The 15,101-nt window shown below is 37.4% G+C and overlaps 1 protein-coding gene across 2 annotated transcripts in view; it reads left to right on the plus strand.

Moving 5' to 3' along the window:
* The window catches only part of LOC149796384 (uncharacterized), a 98,121-nt gene extending 83,717 nt beyond the window's left edge, over positions 1-14,404 (plus strand). Inside the window, exons 7-8 of one of the 2 annotated variants that reach the window (XR_016421673.1) lie at positions 1,543-7,419; positions 7,480-14,404. Coding sequence is in view for 1 of the 2 variants with exons in the window: in XM_089961062.1 (XP_089817188.1) it covers positions 1,543-7,145 (5,603 nt within the window). In the remaining variant the exon portion in view is untranslated. Of the gene's footprint in view, positions 1-1,542 lie in introns of both variants that reach the window. The other variant, XM_089961062.1, reaches the window with a different exon arrangement.
* Positions 14,405-15,101: the final 697 nt, after the last annotated feature.

The raw sequence follows: 15,101 nt of genomic DNA on the forward strand, positions 1-15,101 counted from the left end.
CTTCCGTCGTAATAAAAAGGTATGATACATTTGTTTTAGACTCCTTAACTCTGCTAAAATGTCCAAGAGTACCGTGACAGTTTGACTTTCACTATTCTCCTTCTCTCTTAGACCTTGTTTCTTCTCTGTTTCTTCTTTCTGTCGTTTCCTTCTTGCCTCTTCTTCTTGTCGCTGATGTTGAAGGAGAAAAACTTGTTCTGCTTCCTTCTGCTGATGTAAATATTTCTCCAATTCTTCTTTCTGTCTCTGTTTAAAATCTTCCACGTGTGGTAAAGAAGGGGAAGGTGGCGAAGGTACTCCTACCGGAACAAATCTTTGCGAAGAAGAAAGAAAATCGACCAAATCCCAGTTAAAATTAACCCTTTCTGGAAGTAGGCCTGTGTTGACTTTGGTAGCCGCTGCCATTCCATCGTTTCTCGTCTCCTCATCCGGTGCTCCCCAATTCATTGTCTTCTTAGTTTCTGTCATGTTTGAAAACTGTGGATTGACTGCGCACAGACGCTGGCGCATCTATATAGGGAATGTGACGTTACACACTGCTCTCTTCGGATTGGAAGACTGACTCCGTGTTGTGACTGAATTTTTTAACGCGTGTTGGGATGTATGAATAAACTCAATCCGTTTCGATCCTCCCTTCCCCTATAAATGACCCGTTCAGTCAATTCCCTTCACCTGTTCTCGTCACAAGATGTGGACCAACGTAGAATCATCTACTCTCCTATCATCAATGCTGTTCCGTACGGACTTACCCATGTATGTGAAATCATCATGGACAATTATCAGGATCACAGATACAAGCGCATGGAAAAGAAGAATTTATGTGGAGAGACAAGGTTGTTTGAAAATGGTCTTAATCTACGCACCAGAAGTCAGAAGAAGTTTGAGAAAAAGAAGAAGACCTATGCAATGCCCACTATGTTAACGGAATAATGTTAACATAAACCCAAAAGCCCTTTTCAGGGCGACCCATATGCCTCGAAAAGAATTGCTTTCTTGCCTTAAAAAGTGTTTTAGTCAGTTGTATAAGTGTTTGTATGTTGTATGTTGTATACTGTGTGTGTTATATAAATCTAAGTCCCACTCTTTATTCCCGATTGAGGTCAGCCCGGTGCACACCTACACACTCGCTCTTTGCTCAGTACTGTGACGCCACCTCGTCTGTTTCTACATTGTTGCAACATTATTACCAGTCTCCCATACCGTGACGTCAGACGCTATAAAGACCCCACTTTCCCTTGTCCGTAAACAGACCCAATATACATCATATATAGATTCCATGTTAAATTTCCATTGTCCGTAGTCAGTCCCAATCCATTTTCCCTATATATTTCTATGTTCAATTTCCTTTATCCATAGAGCATCCCACCCATGTTAAATTTCCCTTGTCCGTAGAAAGTCCCTATCCATTGTCCCTACATATTCCTGTTAAATTTCGCATGTTAAATTCCCCTTGTCCGTAGGGTACAACCCTCTTACATTAACATTAAAATCTCATTGTCCGTAGGGTTTCCCCTATTACTACTATCGTTTGTATTTCTTCAGATTCAAGCCGAATGGTTCTTCAGCAACATAGGTCTCATGCAGATGCAAACTTTATCGAAACCCAAGGTTACAGAACAGCAACGGAAATACTGGAGCAACACAAGAAACTGATAATAGCCGGTAAATCTGGACAAGGTAAAACTTACTTGGCATATCAGCTCATGAACAAAATACTCAAAGATGACTCCAGCATTAGACCGCTGATAATATCCACAATCGATGGATGGAGGACCCTGGTAGATTGTTCTTATACTTTAGGTATTATTGTTGATGACATGTGTGGGAAGTTTGACTTGAACGAAGGAGAATTAACGAAATGGAGAGAGGAAGCAATATTCATGTCAGCCTTAATAGAGAATGGAAAACACGTCGTCATTTTTACTATGAAATCAAATTTATATCTGAAAATTATAGTGGCAATACAATCCAAATCTAATAGCTCCTGTCCTCTGTTGTCCGACGAAATACTTTTGAACTTAGACAATATTAGTTTGCAATTAACAGAAAAGGCTGAATTCGCCAACAAGTATCTTAAAGACTTTGGTTTAAACGAAGATGAAGTATCAGACTTATGTAATATACATGATTCACCCGTGGGATTTCCACAGTTGTGTAGAGCCGCAGCGATGATTAAGGGGAACTCAAGATTATTCGATCTTTTTTCTAATCCTCGGGAAATCATACTTGAACAAATGAAACAATTCCGTCAGAATGATAGTATGACCTACGGGTGCCTTGTTCTTGTGATGCTCTCCGAAGGAAAATTAAACCTACAATCAATAAGAGATTCTGAGAACGGCAGTGAAAAGATGGAAAATAGAATCATTTCAGTTTTTAGGACATGTGGTATTCGTGACGTAACACCCATTAAAGTCCTAGACACGCTGAAATCTCTGCAAGAAACATATGTTTCGTTGGATACAGCTGAAGAATCCTATTCTTTTGTCCATGATTCCATCGCCGAGGCTGTATTTATGTCCTATGGAGAATTCTTTCCTAAAGAAACACTGCTTTATTGTCCCTTGGAACTCGTTTGCAAATGTGCATCTGATTCTTTTGCGATAACGAGAGAGGAAAATACTTTAAGTTTAAAGCCATATTATCAAACAATTTTGATCAAACGATTCATAACATCGTTGATGGGGAGAAATCCAAAGGATTTCGCAATTATTTCGGAGGCATATGTTTGGTTGAGTAAAGACTTTAGAACCTCGTTTACTGCCAAATGCAAAGAAATACATTTTTTAGCTGACAACGACGAAAATTCGATCATTGTGCATGCTGCAATTGCCAATAACAGAGATCTTGTTGATGAGCTTCTACGTGTATTTGACCAGATATCAGGGAATATGAAGAAAAAAGCTGTTCAGTTTCTTGCGAAAGGCGCCAAAGCATCGTGTGCTCACAAGGATACATATGTACTTAAAAGAATATGTGAAAATAGTGGTGTAGATGCCAATGAGATTCTACATAGCTCTGTTAAACAAGGATCTATAGATGCTATCGAATTTCTTTTGCAATATGGAGCTGATGTTAATTATAGAGCAGACAACGGGGAAAACTTGCTTCACACTGCATGCCTGTACGGTAGACTTGACATTGCCCAACTGTTGCTTTCAAGAAATCCAAGCCTATTCAGCGAATTAGACGATGATAACCGGAGTGTCGGTCATTCTGCTGCTTCTGGCGGAAGCATAGAGATTCTGAACTTCCTCTTTTCATTGGGTTTAGATCCAACATGTACTGATTCACTCGGTTGGAATCTTCTTCACTATGCTTGTTGGAACGCAAAGAAGGATATTGCTGATCACTTAATGGATACCTATCCCAAACTGACATTCAGCGAAACAGAAGATGGGTTTTCAGTACTTTTGTGTGCTGCATTTGGTGGCAATATAAATATTTTCAACAAAATTTGTGAATTGGAGAAGAATGGTTTGAAAGAAATTCATAATTCAACCTCAGATGGAAATTCTACCAATGTCATAAGAAATCTGAGGCGGGAAACAATACATCAAGAAACATTACTGCATATGTCATGTCTAGGCGGTTCTAGTGAAATGAGTACATATTTGCTAGAGACCTATCCAGAAATAATGCAGAAGGTGGATTCCGATAATACTTCACCAACTCATTATGCTGCAGAGAGCGGGAATCTCACTATATTGAGGAATTTAATTGATCGTGGCGCAGATCCTTGGTTTAGAACCTCACACGAAGAGACATTGTTGCACAGAGCATGCATAACAGGTCAGTTTGAAGTGACCAAATATTTGGTAGATACCTACACTGAAATGAATCATAAGGTAGACAGATCAAATAGATTACCTGCTCACTATGCTGCAGAAAGCGGCAATGTCGCTGTATTGAGTTATCTAATTGAGTGTGGTACAGATCCGTTTTGTAGAACCAATGAAAACGAGACGCTGCTACACAGGGCATGCATTGATGGCCAGTTAAAAATGACCAAATATTTGGTACAGAAGTATCCTAAATTGCTCCATGAGGTGGACAACGATAGGAATGCACCTGCGCATTATGCTGCAGAGAGCGGTAATGTCGCTGTCTTGAAGTATTTAATCGATTGTGGCACAGATCATATGTGTCGAACCTCTCAGGAAGAAACATTGCTGCATAAAGCATGCATTAACGGTAGGTTAGCAGTGACCAAATTCTTGATAGAGACCTATCCCGAAATGCTTCATGACATGGACAATTCGACAAAGAGAACACCGGCTCATTATGCAGCAGAAAGCGGAAGTGTTGCCGTATTGAGGTATCTAATTGATTGTGGCACAGATCCGCAATGTAGAACATCTCAAAACGATACACTACTGCACAAAGCATGCAGGAATGGTAAGTTAAAAATGACAAAACACTTATTACAAAACTATCCTAAAATGCTTCATGAGGCGAATATCTGTAAGAGAACGCCTGCTCATAATGCTGCAGAGAGTGGCAGTTTGGCAGTCTTAAGATATCTGATTGATCTTGGAGCAGACCCGTTTTGTAGAACCTCTCACGAAGAGACTCTGCTGCACAGAGCATGCGTTAATGATTGGTTAGAAATACCCGAATACTTGGTAGAGACCTATCCTGAAATGCTCCACGGGGTTGACAGCGAAAAGAGAACACCGGCTCATTATGCTGCACACAGCGGCAACGTCACTGTATTGAAGTATCTAATTTATCGTGGCTCTAATCCATATTGTAGAACCTCGCAGGAAGAGACGTTGTTGCATACAGCTTGCATTAAAGACCAGTTAATAGTGACAACATACTTAGTGGAGGCCTTTCCTGGAATGATCCAGGAAATAGATAGGGAAAAGAGAACACCGGCTCATTACGCAGCTGAGAAAGGCAATCTTTCTGTGTTACACCATTTAGTTGATCATGGCATGGATCCGGGGTGTAGAACCTCTCATGGAGAGACGCTGTTGCACAGGGCTTGTAGAAATGGTCAGTCAGAAATGACTAAATTCTTGATACAGGCATACCCTCATATGCTCTATGAGGTGGACAACTACAATAGAACACCTGCTCATTACGCTGCAAAAAGCGGCAACGTCGCTGTATTAAACTATTTAATTGAATGTGGTACAAATCCGTGGTTTCGTACCTCTCAAGCAGAGACGTTGCTGCACAGTGCATGCATTAATGGGAAGTTAGAAACGGCGAAATATTTGGTTGATACATATCCTAAAATGCTCCATATGGTGGACATCGAAAATAGGACACCTGCTCATTATGCAGCAATGAGTGATGATGTCTATGTTTTAAGATATTTAATTGATTGTGGCGCAGATCCGTGGTGTCGAACCTCTCGCAAACAGACGTTGATGCACTTTGCAAGCATTAACAATCAATTACGAGTAACAAAATACTTGTCTGAGACCTATCCTGAAATGCTTCATGAGGTGGACAGAGACAAGAAAACACCGGCTCATGATGCTGCACAAAGAGGTAATGTCGCTGTATTAAAATATCTCGTTGCAAGGGGCATAAATCCATGGTGTAGAACCTCTCATGCAGAGACACTACTGCACAGAGCATGCAGAAATGGTAAGTTAGAAATGACCAAATACTTGGTAGAATCCTATCCTGCAATGACCTTCAGCGTGGACAGCCACAAGAGAACACCTGCTCATTATGCTGCTGTGGGAGGCAATGTAGCTGTATTGAGGTATTTAATTGATCGTGGCACAGATCCGTGGTGTAGAAACTTTCAGGAAGAGACACTGCTGCACAGAGCATGTATTAATGGGCAGTTAGAGATGACCAAATATTTGATCGAGAGCTACCCTGAAATGCTCTGTGAGGTAGACAGCGAAAGGAGAACACCTGCTCATTATGCTGCACACAGCGGCAACGCAGACTTATTAAAGTATGTAATTGATCGAAGTACAGATCCGTGGTGCCAAACCTCTCAAAAAGAAACGTTACTGCACAGTGCATGCCTTGCAGATCAGCTAGAAGTGTCTACTTACCTAGTGGAGACCTATCATGAAATGTCCCATATGGTAGACAGTGATAATCGAACTCCTGCTCATTACGCTGCAAAAACCGGAAACATCGCTATGTTAAGTAATTTAATTGCTCGAGGCGCAAATCCATGGTGCAGAACGTCTCAACAAGAGACGCTCCTGCACTGTGCTTGCAATAATGGTCAATTAGAAATGATCAAATACTTGGTAGAGGTATACCCTGAAATGCTCAACGAGGTTAACAACTGTGAACGAACACCTGCTCATTATGCTGCACAGAATGGAAATATCCCTGTATTAAATTTTCTATTAGATTGTGGCACAGATCCGTGGTGTAAGAGCACTCAGAATGAAACGTTATTGCATAGAGCTTGTGTAAATGGACAGTTAGAAATGACACATTACTTGGTAAATACCTTTCCGGAAATGCTCTACGAGGTGGACAACAAGCGGACCACAGCAGCTCATTATGCTGCACAGGGCGGCAATGTCGCTGTTTTAAAGTATGTAATTGACTGTGGCATAGACCCGAGGTGCAGAACCTCTGAGAAAGTTACGTTGCTACATAGTTCAAGCATTGCTCATCAGTTAGACATAACAAAATATTTAGTGGGGACATATCCTGAAATGATGCATGAAGTGGACAGCGAAATGAGAACACCGGCTCATTACGCTGCCGAAAGAGGCAACGTGACTGTATTAACCTATCTGATTGCACGTGGTTTAAATCCATGGTATAGGACCTCTCATAAAGAGACATTGCTACACATAGCATGCAGAAATGGTCAGTTAGAAATGACCAAGTATTTGGTAGAGACCTATCCCGAAATGCTTTATCAGAAGGACTGCCTCGGGGAGACTGCAGCTCATGAAGCTGCACACAGTGGTAGTATTGCCGTCTTGAGTTATCTTATCGATTACGGTATTGATCCATGGCATAAGGGCGCTGATGGAAAGACTTTGCTACATAAAGCAATCATGAATGGGCAGGATGAAATGAAAAATTATTTGGTAGAGACGTATCCGGAAATGCTCCATGAGGTGGACAGCGACCAGGAGACACCTACTGAAAACGTGATAGAACGAAGGCGGAAAAAGAAACGTTGCAAAATAATGTAAATTATCAGAAACAAGATAATATGATTTTGCTGTTGGTCCTACTATAAAGCAACTAAGATCAACATAATGTTGATTCTATAAATAAAATCCCTCCTCTGGGCGTGTGTATTGTGTGAAGCCTGCCACTTAATGTCTCTAATATTCTTTCTGCAACGACAACATACCTGTATCCATTGATGTCACGAAGAGTCTTACACTGATTGGTCTAAATTAGGATATATGTACACCACTCTCCGTTAATTAGGTTATCTGTACATCACGCTCCATTGATTAGGTTATCTGTACACCACTCTGCATTGATTAGGATATATGTACACCACGCTCCATTGATTAGGTTGTCTGTACACCATGCTCCATTGATTAGGTTAATATTTTGCGTTCAGGTGACGCTTGCTACTGTACAGTTTTCTGAAGTATATGTAAATGTACCATTTTACACACTATATAATGTTAGTGTTAGTCTGAAACCTTGTATCGCGTCAGTGCCTATCATTAAGTGTAAAGTTTCTAGGTTTAAACAAGATAAGTGTTTGTAGGTTAACACAAGATACAATAATGTAAATAAGTACAAAACAATGAGGCTGAAAAACAGGTTCTTTTTCATGAACTACCCCAGCGTCCTGAATTGAGGAAAGTACCGTCTTAGTTGTTCTGATATTGTTGTTCAATGAGTCATTGTAAATTATACGTACATGCTTCAAAAGTTATTATAATTGACACGTACATGCTTCAAGAGTCATTGTAATTGATACGTTCATGTTTCAAGAGTCATTGTTATTGACACGTACATATTTCAAGAGTCATTGTAATTGATACGTAAATGTTCAAGAGTCGTTGTAACTGATACGTACATGCTTCAAAATCATTGCAATTGATACGTACATGGTTCAAAATCATTGCAATTGATACGTACATGCTTTAAAATCATTGCAATTGATACGTACATGCTTCAATATCATTGCAATTGATACGTACATGTTTCAAGAGTGCCAAAAGAGCACATATTAGTCCTTGACAGCATCCGTCTTGTAAATACATTAGTAAGTATAATTTACAATTGATAAGCGGTACAAATGAATATGCACAACATAGATTCGAACATTTTTTAATTTTTGCATGTAAGCAGGAATACATTTCAGAATCATCGGAAGTATATCGATGTTTGCATAATGCGTATGGATAAGATGATATTAAACGAGTTAGAGAAGATTATGATTTCGTCTAATCTCAAAACCGTATAACAATTCATACGAACAAACCAAACAAATCGCAAAATCATTTGAATTCATAGGCAATTTATGATTGAAAACTTATGATGATAATTAATTGAGTAAGCAACACTGATGTTCATCTGAAAATATTTCACATAATATATGTATGTATGTATGTATGTAGGTATGTATGTATGTATGTATGTATGTATGTATGTATGTGTATGTGTATGTGATTCTGTGTGTATGTGTGTGTGACATTTTAATTTTATAGGGCCTTTTAAACAGATTTCATAAATTTGCTTACTTTGGGATCCTTCCGATTTCATCAATTCAAATGGATTCATGTGTGTGTTTGTGTGTGTGTGTATGTGTGTGTGTGTGTGTGTGTGTGTGAGAGAGAGAGAGAGAGAGAGAATTTATGAGTGTGTCTCTGTGTGTCTGCGTGTGTGTGTCACAATACAATAGTTCTCACAAGACTGAACTTAACAACTATAAATTACCCAAAATTTAAAGTTTTTCATCTGTATGATGTGCCGAGCTCATGTGGAAATTCTATTTTCCACCTTTAATTAATAATTTAAAAGAAGATGGATGCATGGTATAAATATTAATCATTTGCATATTAAATAGGTTATCTTGCTGTGATGGTATTTCCCAAACAACCAATTAAAATATTTCCCGCCTTTGAGAATAAGTACTGTGGAAGTTGTTGCTCTTCTCAGTCAATTGTACCAGTAACATATATTGCTTTGAATTCCAGCAACTCGTTGTAAGTACACATGATGTATGTCATACATAACATCTTATAGATCTGATATTGCCAGTTGTATGTGTTATTTTCATTGTAATATGGAACTTCTGTACAGACAAGTATTTATTGTAAGATTCTACCTTCTTGGTAAATACATCAGAGCTGGTCTTAGATCAATATTTTTGAACATTGTCACCTTTTGGTTTAACTTAGATCGGTATCACTATAGTGCACTAGATAACGTCTTTAATTTTAAATCGTGATGATAGAGGTTCGAATCTCACATGTTATTGTCTTGGTTCTAGTGCATTTGCATCAAGAATCGAATAATATCAGCGCTTTTAGTAAACTGAGATTTACCAAGTTCAATGGCACATGCCGTCCGTTGTTTAAAGTGATTGTTAGTCTTATAACTCTTAATATGGTGCGAACATGTAATGTGGATAGCTACTGTTAATTACTTAAATTGTAATTTGGTACATGTTTATAATAATTCTCACTGATTAGTTTGCACGCTTTGGGGTTTTGGCTAGCATTAAATTATTAATAAGAGTAAAATTACAATACAGAACACTAAAACTGTTTAATGACTTTATTAGTTAGTATCATTATACATGGCTAAAACACGATTATTGCATAGTGGTATATTAATGTACATTACGTACATAGTATACAACATTCTGCAGAACATAAACATTAATTACCTCAATAATCTGGTCGTATTCGAGAACGCAATTTTTTAATTTCAGACACAAAGCTTTGGCCATAATATTAAAAGATACAGGTCACAAAGCTTTCTTATCAAGATAATAAAAGAATATAGCTGAGTTTGCACTATATATAAATCTATTTGTCTACTGATATCTCCGAAGCAATGATCATCAGATATTGACGTATATCTTTGTTATCTGGCCCTGTATGCATAACGAAACAATTTGTCTTTCAGCTAATAAACTTCAGTGCATTATACAATAAATACGTCAACAAATTATTTGTTCCCCATGTGAGAATAACTACAGCAGTAACAATAACAACGATAAATAAAACACACCAGTGTCGAAAGTAGAATTGCTGGCTATCCTGGCTATAAAATGATCTCTCCTATTTTTTAGAATATTAATCGCGAAATATACATTTCATTTCTTCAGGGTATTGTAATAATCAACAGCCTCATGTGCATAGATCTATAATTCCTTTTCCCTAATTGTAAACATACATGTAGATAAGTACTTTTTGTACATATAGCGTACGCTACCTGGTTACTTCACACAGAGTTATTTGTCTGATTATGCGATTGTATGAAATTAGAATTACCTCATCTTCTTTGCACAATTTATGGTTGTACAATGTATGTATGCTTGTGCATGTATCCATACCTATGTTTATATTGCACAATGAAAACATGCACACATCCATACCTGTGTTGATATTGCAAACGCATGTATGCATGCATCCATACCTATATTGATATTGCACAACGTATGTTTGCATGTATAGATACATATATTTATATTGCACAACGTATGTATGTATGTATCCTTATCTATATTTATATTGCACATTGTTTGTATGCATTTGTCCATACCTATAATTGTATTGCTTCTTAAATAGTATCCAGTCGTCGCGATTAAGTCAAGTAACCTCAGAAATTGTACTTCTTTTTGGCTTATAGTTTTTTGCGTGAATTTTAGAATGCGTAGATTAATGGGATAAAATGTCTACACTGGTGTCGACTTAAGGGTCAGAAGTCTCAGAACGAGACTCTGCCGTACTCCTAGCCAAATACTTCTGTCCCTAAGGATGGAGATTCATTAACCCAAACTAGTGCCTGGGACTGACTATATTTTTCCATCGGGTCATCTAGCTATATTAAATTGATTGGTCCACTTAAACTATCTCAATAAAGTCAATGGGTCAGGTTAAATGAAATCAGAAACTTTGAGATTCAAATTCACGCTATTAAAATGCAGTGTATCCATTTTATCCCCATTTTCAGAAATCATGGGTAAAACAGTTAACTTTTGACGATGTTTGATAAATGGGGATAGACGCGTATCTCTCATTGCTGACTAAGATGATAACACTTTATCACACAAACATGTCATCAGGGAATACTATTTAACGGAAACTGCAGAAACATACAGTTAATGTTCCCATTGTCTGCAGTGTTCATTTTTAAACAAGCTTAATCCAATTTTTTCTTCTGAATCTTGCACGTCCAATATATGTGTATCAAATTTTTAAAATGCATGTGATGACGTCCCGTCAATACATATTTTATTTCATATGCATTTGATGACTTCCTGTCATTATATATTCTATTCCATATGCATTTGATGACTTCCCGATATTACATATTCTATTCCATATGCATTCGATGACTTCTTGTCAATACATATTATATTTCATATGCATTTGATGACTTCCTGTCAATACATATTGTATTCCATATGCATTTGATAACTTCCTGTCATTACATGATATATTTCATATGCATTTGATGACTTCCTGTCATTACATGATATATTCCATAAGCATTTGATGACTTCCTGTCATTACATGATATATTCCATATGCATTTGATGACTTCTTGTCATTACATGTTATATTCCAAATGCATTTGATGACTTCCTGTCAATACATATTGTATTCCATATGCATCTGATGACTTCCTGTCATTACATGATATATTCCATATGCATTTGATGACTTCCTGTCATTACATGTTATATTCCAAATGCATTTAATGACTTCCTGTCATTGCATATTATGATCCATATAGTTTCTGTATGATATGCTGCTATTCCAATATGACAATATTCACACAAAGTATATTTCGTTACTTGCTACTGCGGCCGTTTATTTCTAAAATGGTCAGTGCTAAAGTTCGGACACGAAACATGAACAGCACGACTGTGTTATCGATATACATCTTCCTGTGTAGCTGTGGATCAATTTTTTGTATTTATGATCATGTAGATGTTAGTCTTTTAATTCTTCACTAGGCTTGATGGTATAATTTTGATTCATACAGTTAACTGCTGAAGGTTTATGCACCCATTCAGGTCATTACTCTGGCTATTTGTGTCAAGTGATTTAAAATGAGCACAGCAGAAGCTGTGCATTGTAATTAGTTTTAACTTTTTGAGACCCTATATTATATTAAGATAAATAGTAATGGTTCTAATATTGCCTAAAAATAAACTCCGTTCCATATCTTGGTACTGATATAAATCACCTTTTACCAGGGCAACTGACTGTCTTAAGCAAGAATTAAGTCTCTTCCCTGAAAATGTGAATATTTAACTATTAATGCAAACAGGTTAATTGTGCGTGTCCTTATTTAGTGTTATTTTGCCTATACATATTCTTTCTGGTATTCCAGCCTATCAGCTAAACATAAATATAGATTGAAAACGACTCAAAAGTAAGCGATCGAACTTGTTCTGGATTTACCACCGACACAACATGTTGTTAATCAAAAGTCCGGACAAATTCAGTCGGTGCACAGTTAAAAAAAATAGAAAAATATGATATCTTTTTTATTGTTCTTACACTGCCTGTGATCAGTCCTATTATTGTTTTAATTGCATTTTCCTTCATAAACTCTGAATGTTTATTCATATACTCTTGTGAGTTATCCTTTGTAGCAGCAGAGAGGGCGATCAGACCACTTTAGGGAATGGTCACCCTTGTTTTTAGACAAAAAACATAGTGACCCTTCATAGAGGTCAATACCACGTCTACGATTATTGCTTGTCCCAAACAGAATTGTAGACAAGGCCCTCTCTGCTGCTATGCTATTCTGAATAATCCTGGGAATCTTCATCTGAATCCTTGGAATTTGTTCTATCTTCCAAGTAATATTCAAGTTCTGATGGTGGTTTTTCTATTTTTGGATTTATGTTCTTTCTTTTTCTGTAATATATCATCAAACTTCTATATCGATCTCCACCGCAATTTTTGCAAATCTGATATAATCCTCTAACGCCGTTGTCACAACCAACACAACTTCGTGGACCAGCATGAGGGTTTTTCTTTATAAGATAATTATGTTTTTTGCAATATTCTCCACGACATTTTTTATCACAGTTGTTAGTGGTTCCTTGGCGCAGCCACGTACAGTTGTTCATTATATTAATGATATTTTTTAATTTAATTTAATTTTATCATCACCCCTGTTATCCAAATATTTCATCAAGACCTACACGACATCTTGTTCTAGGATCGTGCAAATTTATTGTTATAAGTCCATGCGTAGCAGCTTGCGCTCGTGAGAAGAAATTTCTGAATTTAATTATATCCATGTCACCGCTGCACCAGGTTTGATGAATATTTCGCAGCGTGTGTGTGTCTTCGCCATTGAACACAACTAAAATATTACAATTGTCCCTGATCACTTATGGTATTTGTGTATATCGTTGAGTAACATAGATCACATCTGCATTTTTATGTCTACCGCGAGAAAATATTCTGGCTGGATTTGATTGTTTATCCAGCATCACATCGTCGTATACAACTAAATTGTTAATAAATCCGTCTAAAACATCAACGGACGGTGCTTCATCAATATCTGTTATAAACTCTATAACATCATTATTTTCGTCCAGTAATCTTGCGTTTTCATTGAAATCTTTAAGTACATCATAACATCGTTGATCATCAGCGGATGGTGCTACTAAATATAATTTATCCCATTTCAACCATCTCATTATCAGATTAAGTAATAACTGCGTCTTACCCGATCCAGATGGTCCTATGATAATCATTCTGATGGAATTCGGTAGCGCAGGATGATGCTTAACAGGTTCTCGTTTTCTTGTCGCTGAGAAATCAATTATATCCATATATTTTATAACATGAATTTATATTGTTTACGCTGAAGAGTTAAAACTCCAACTACTGATTTAGCTACAGTTACAACAAAAAATAAAAAATAGCGTATGGTGGAAAATGTTCTGTGTGTGATAGAAAGAAATTTTCGTTTTTACCTAATAAGCGCGGTGGTGATATTGCTAATTTGATGTCAAGGTTTCCAGGTACTCCATGGGCTAAATACTCAGGAGAAAAACATCTACCAGAATACAATTATTGCGGTCCTGGTACTCGACTTGATATCAGACTTGATAATCGAGATCAACCAAAACCAGGCGAGGAAACAGTAAACGCTATTGATAAAGCTTGTCATGTTCATGATGTTGCGTATAAGAGTAAAAATCTACAAGACAGGCATATTGCAGATGTGAAATTAATTCATGCATTAAATTCTATAAAAAATAAAAAATATTAGAGAATCATTAGCTAATTGGTTAGTAAGATCCGCGATGAAAGGTAAATTAGCGTTTGGGTCTGGTAATATATAATGGAATTAATTTATTATTCACCAAGAGGATATTGGAGACGCGAAGCAGCAATTGGTAAACTTGCTGATGCAGCAGCGGTTAAACATTCTACTGCTAAAGCGTGGTTATCCAAACAGGCAATATGGCAAATTTATCTACCACCACCGAAACGAATTCAGTATGCGTATTTCGATGTTAGTGTTCCTAATGAAGTTCATCAAGCAGATATTCTGTTTTTACCACATGATACTGTACGCAGAAAAACGTACAAGTACGCGTTAACTGTAGTTGATGTTGCAAGTAGATATAAAGAGGCAGAGCCGCTATGAACGAAAACAGCATCTGAGGTAGCCGATGCGTTTGAACGAATTTATCAACGAGGACCCGGGCCACAAGGTGGTCTGCGATGGCAACAGCTACTACAGGTTGATCCTGGTTAGGAATTTCTTGGTCCAGTATCATCGTTGATGAAACAACATAATAGGAAAATACGACTAGGACATACTGCGATTCACCGTGATCAGGCAATTGTTGAGCGATTTAATCGAACACTTGCTGAGCGGTTATTTGGATATCAATACGCTAAGGAATTTATTCAAGATAAAAGATCTCGCGAATGGGTGGCAAGATTACCAAGCGTGATAGCTGC

Source organism: Sinohyriopsis cumingii, chromosome 6 (assembly GCF_028554795.1).
Source record: "Sinohyriopsis cumingii isolate HCF-2022 chromosome 6, ASM2855479v2, whole genome shotgun sequence".
NCBI classification, from domain to species: domain Eukaryota; kingdom Metazoa; phylum Mollusca; class Bivalvia; order Unionida; family Unionidae; genus Sinohyriopsis; species Sinohyriopsis cumingii.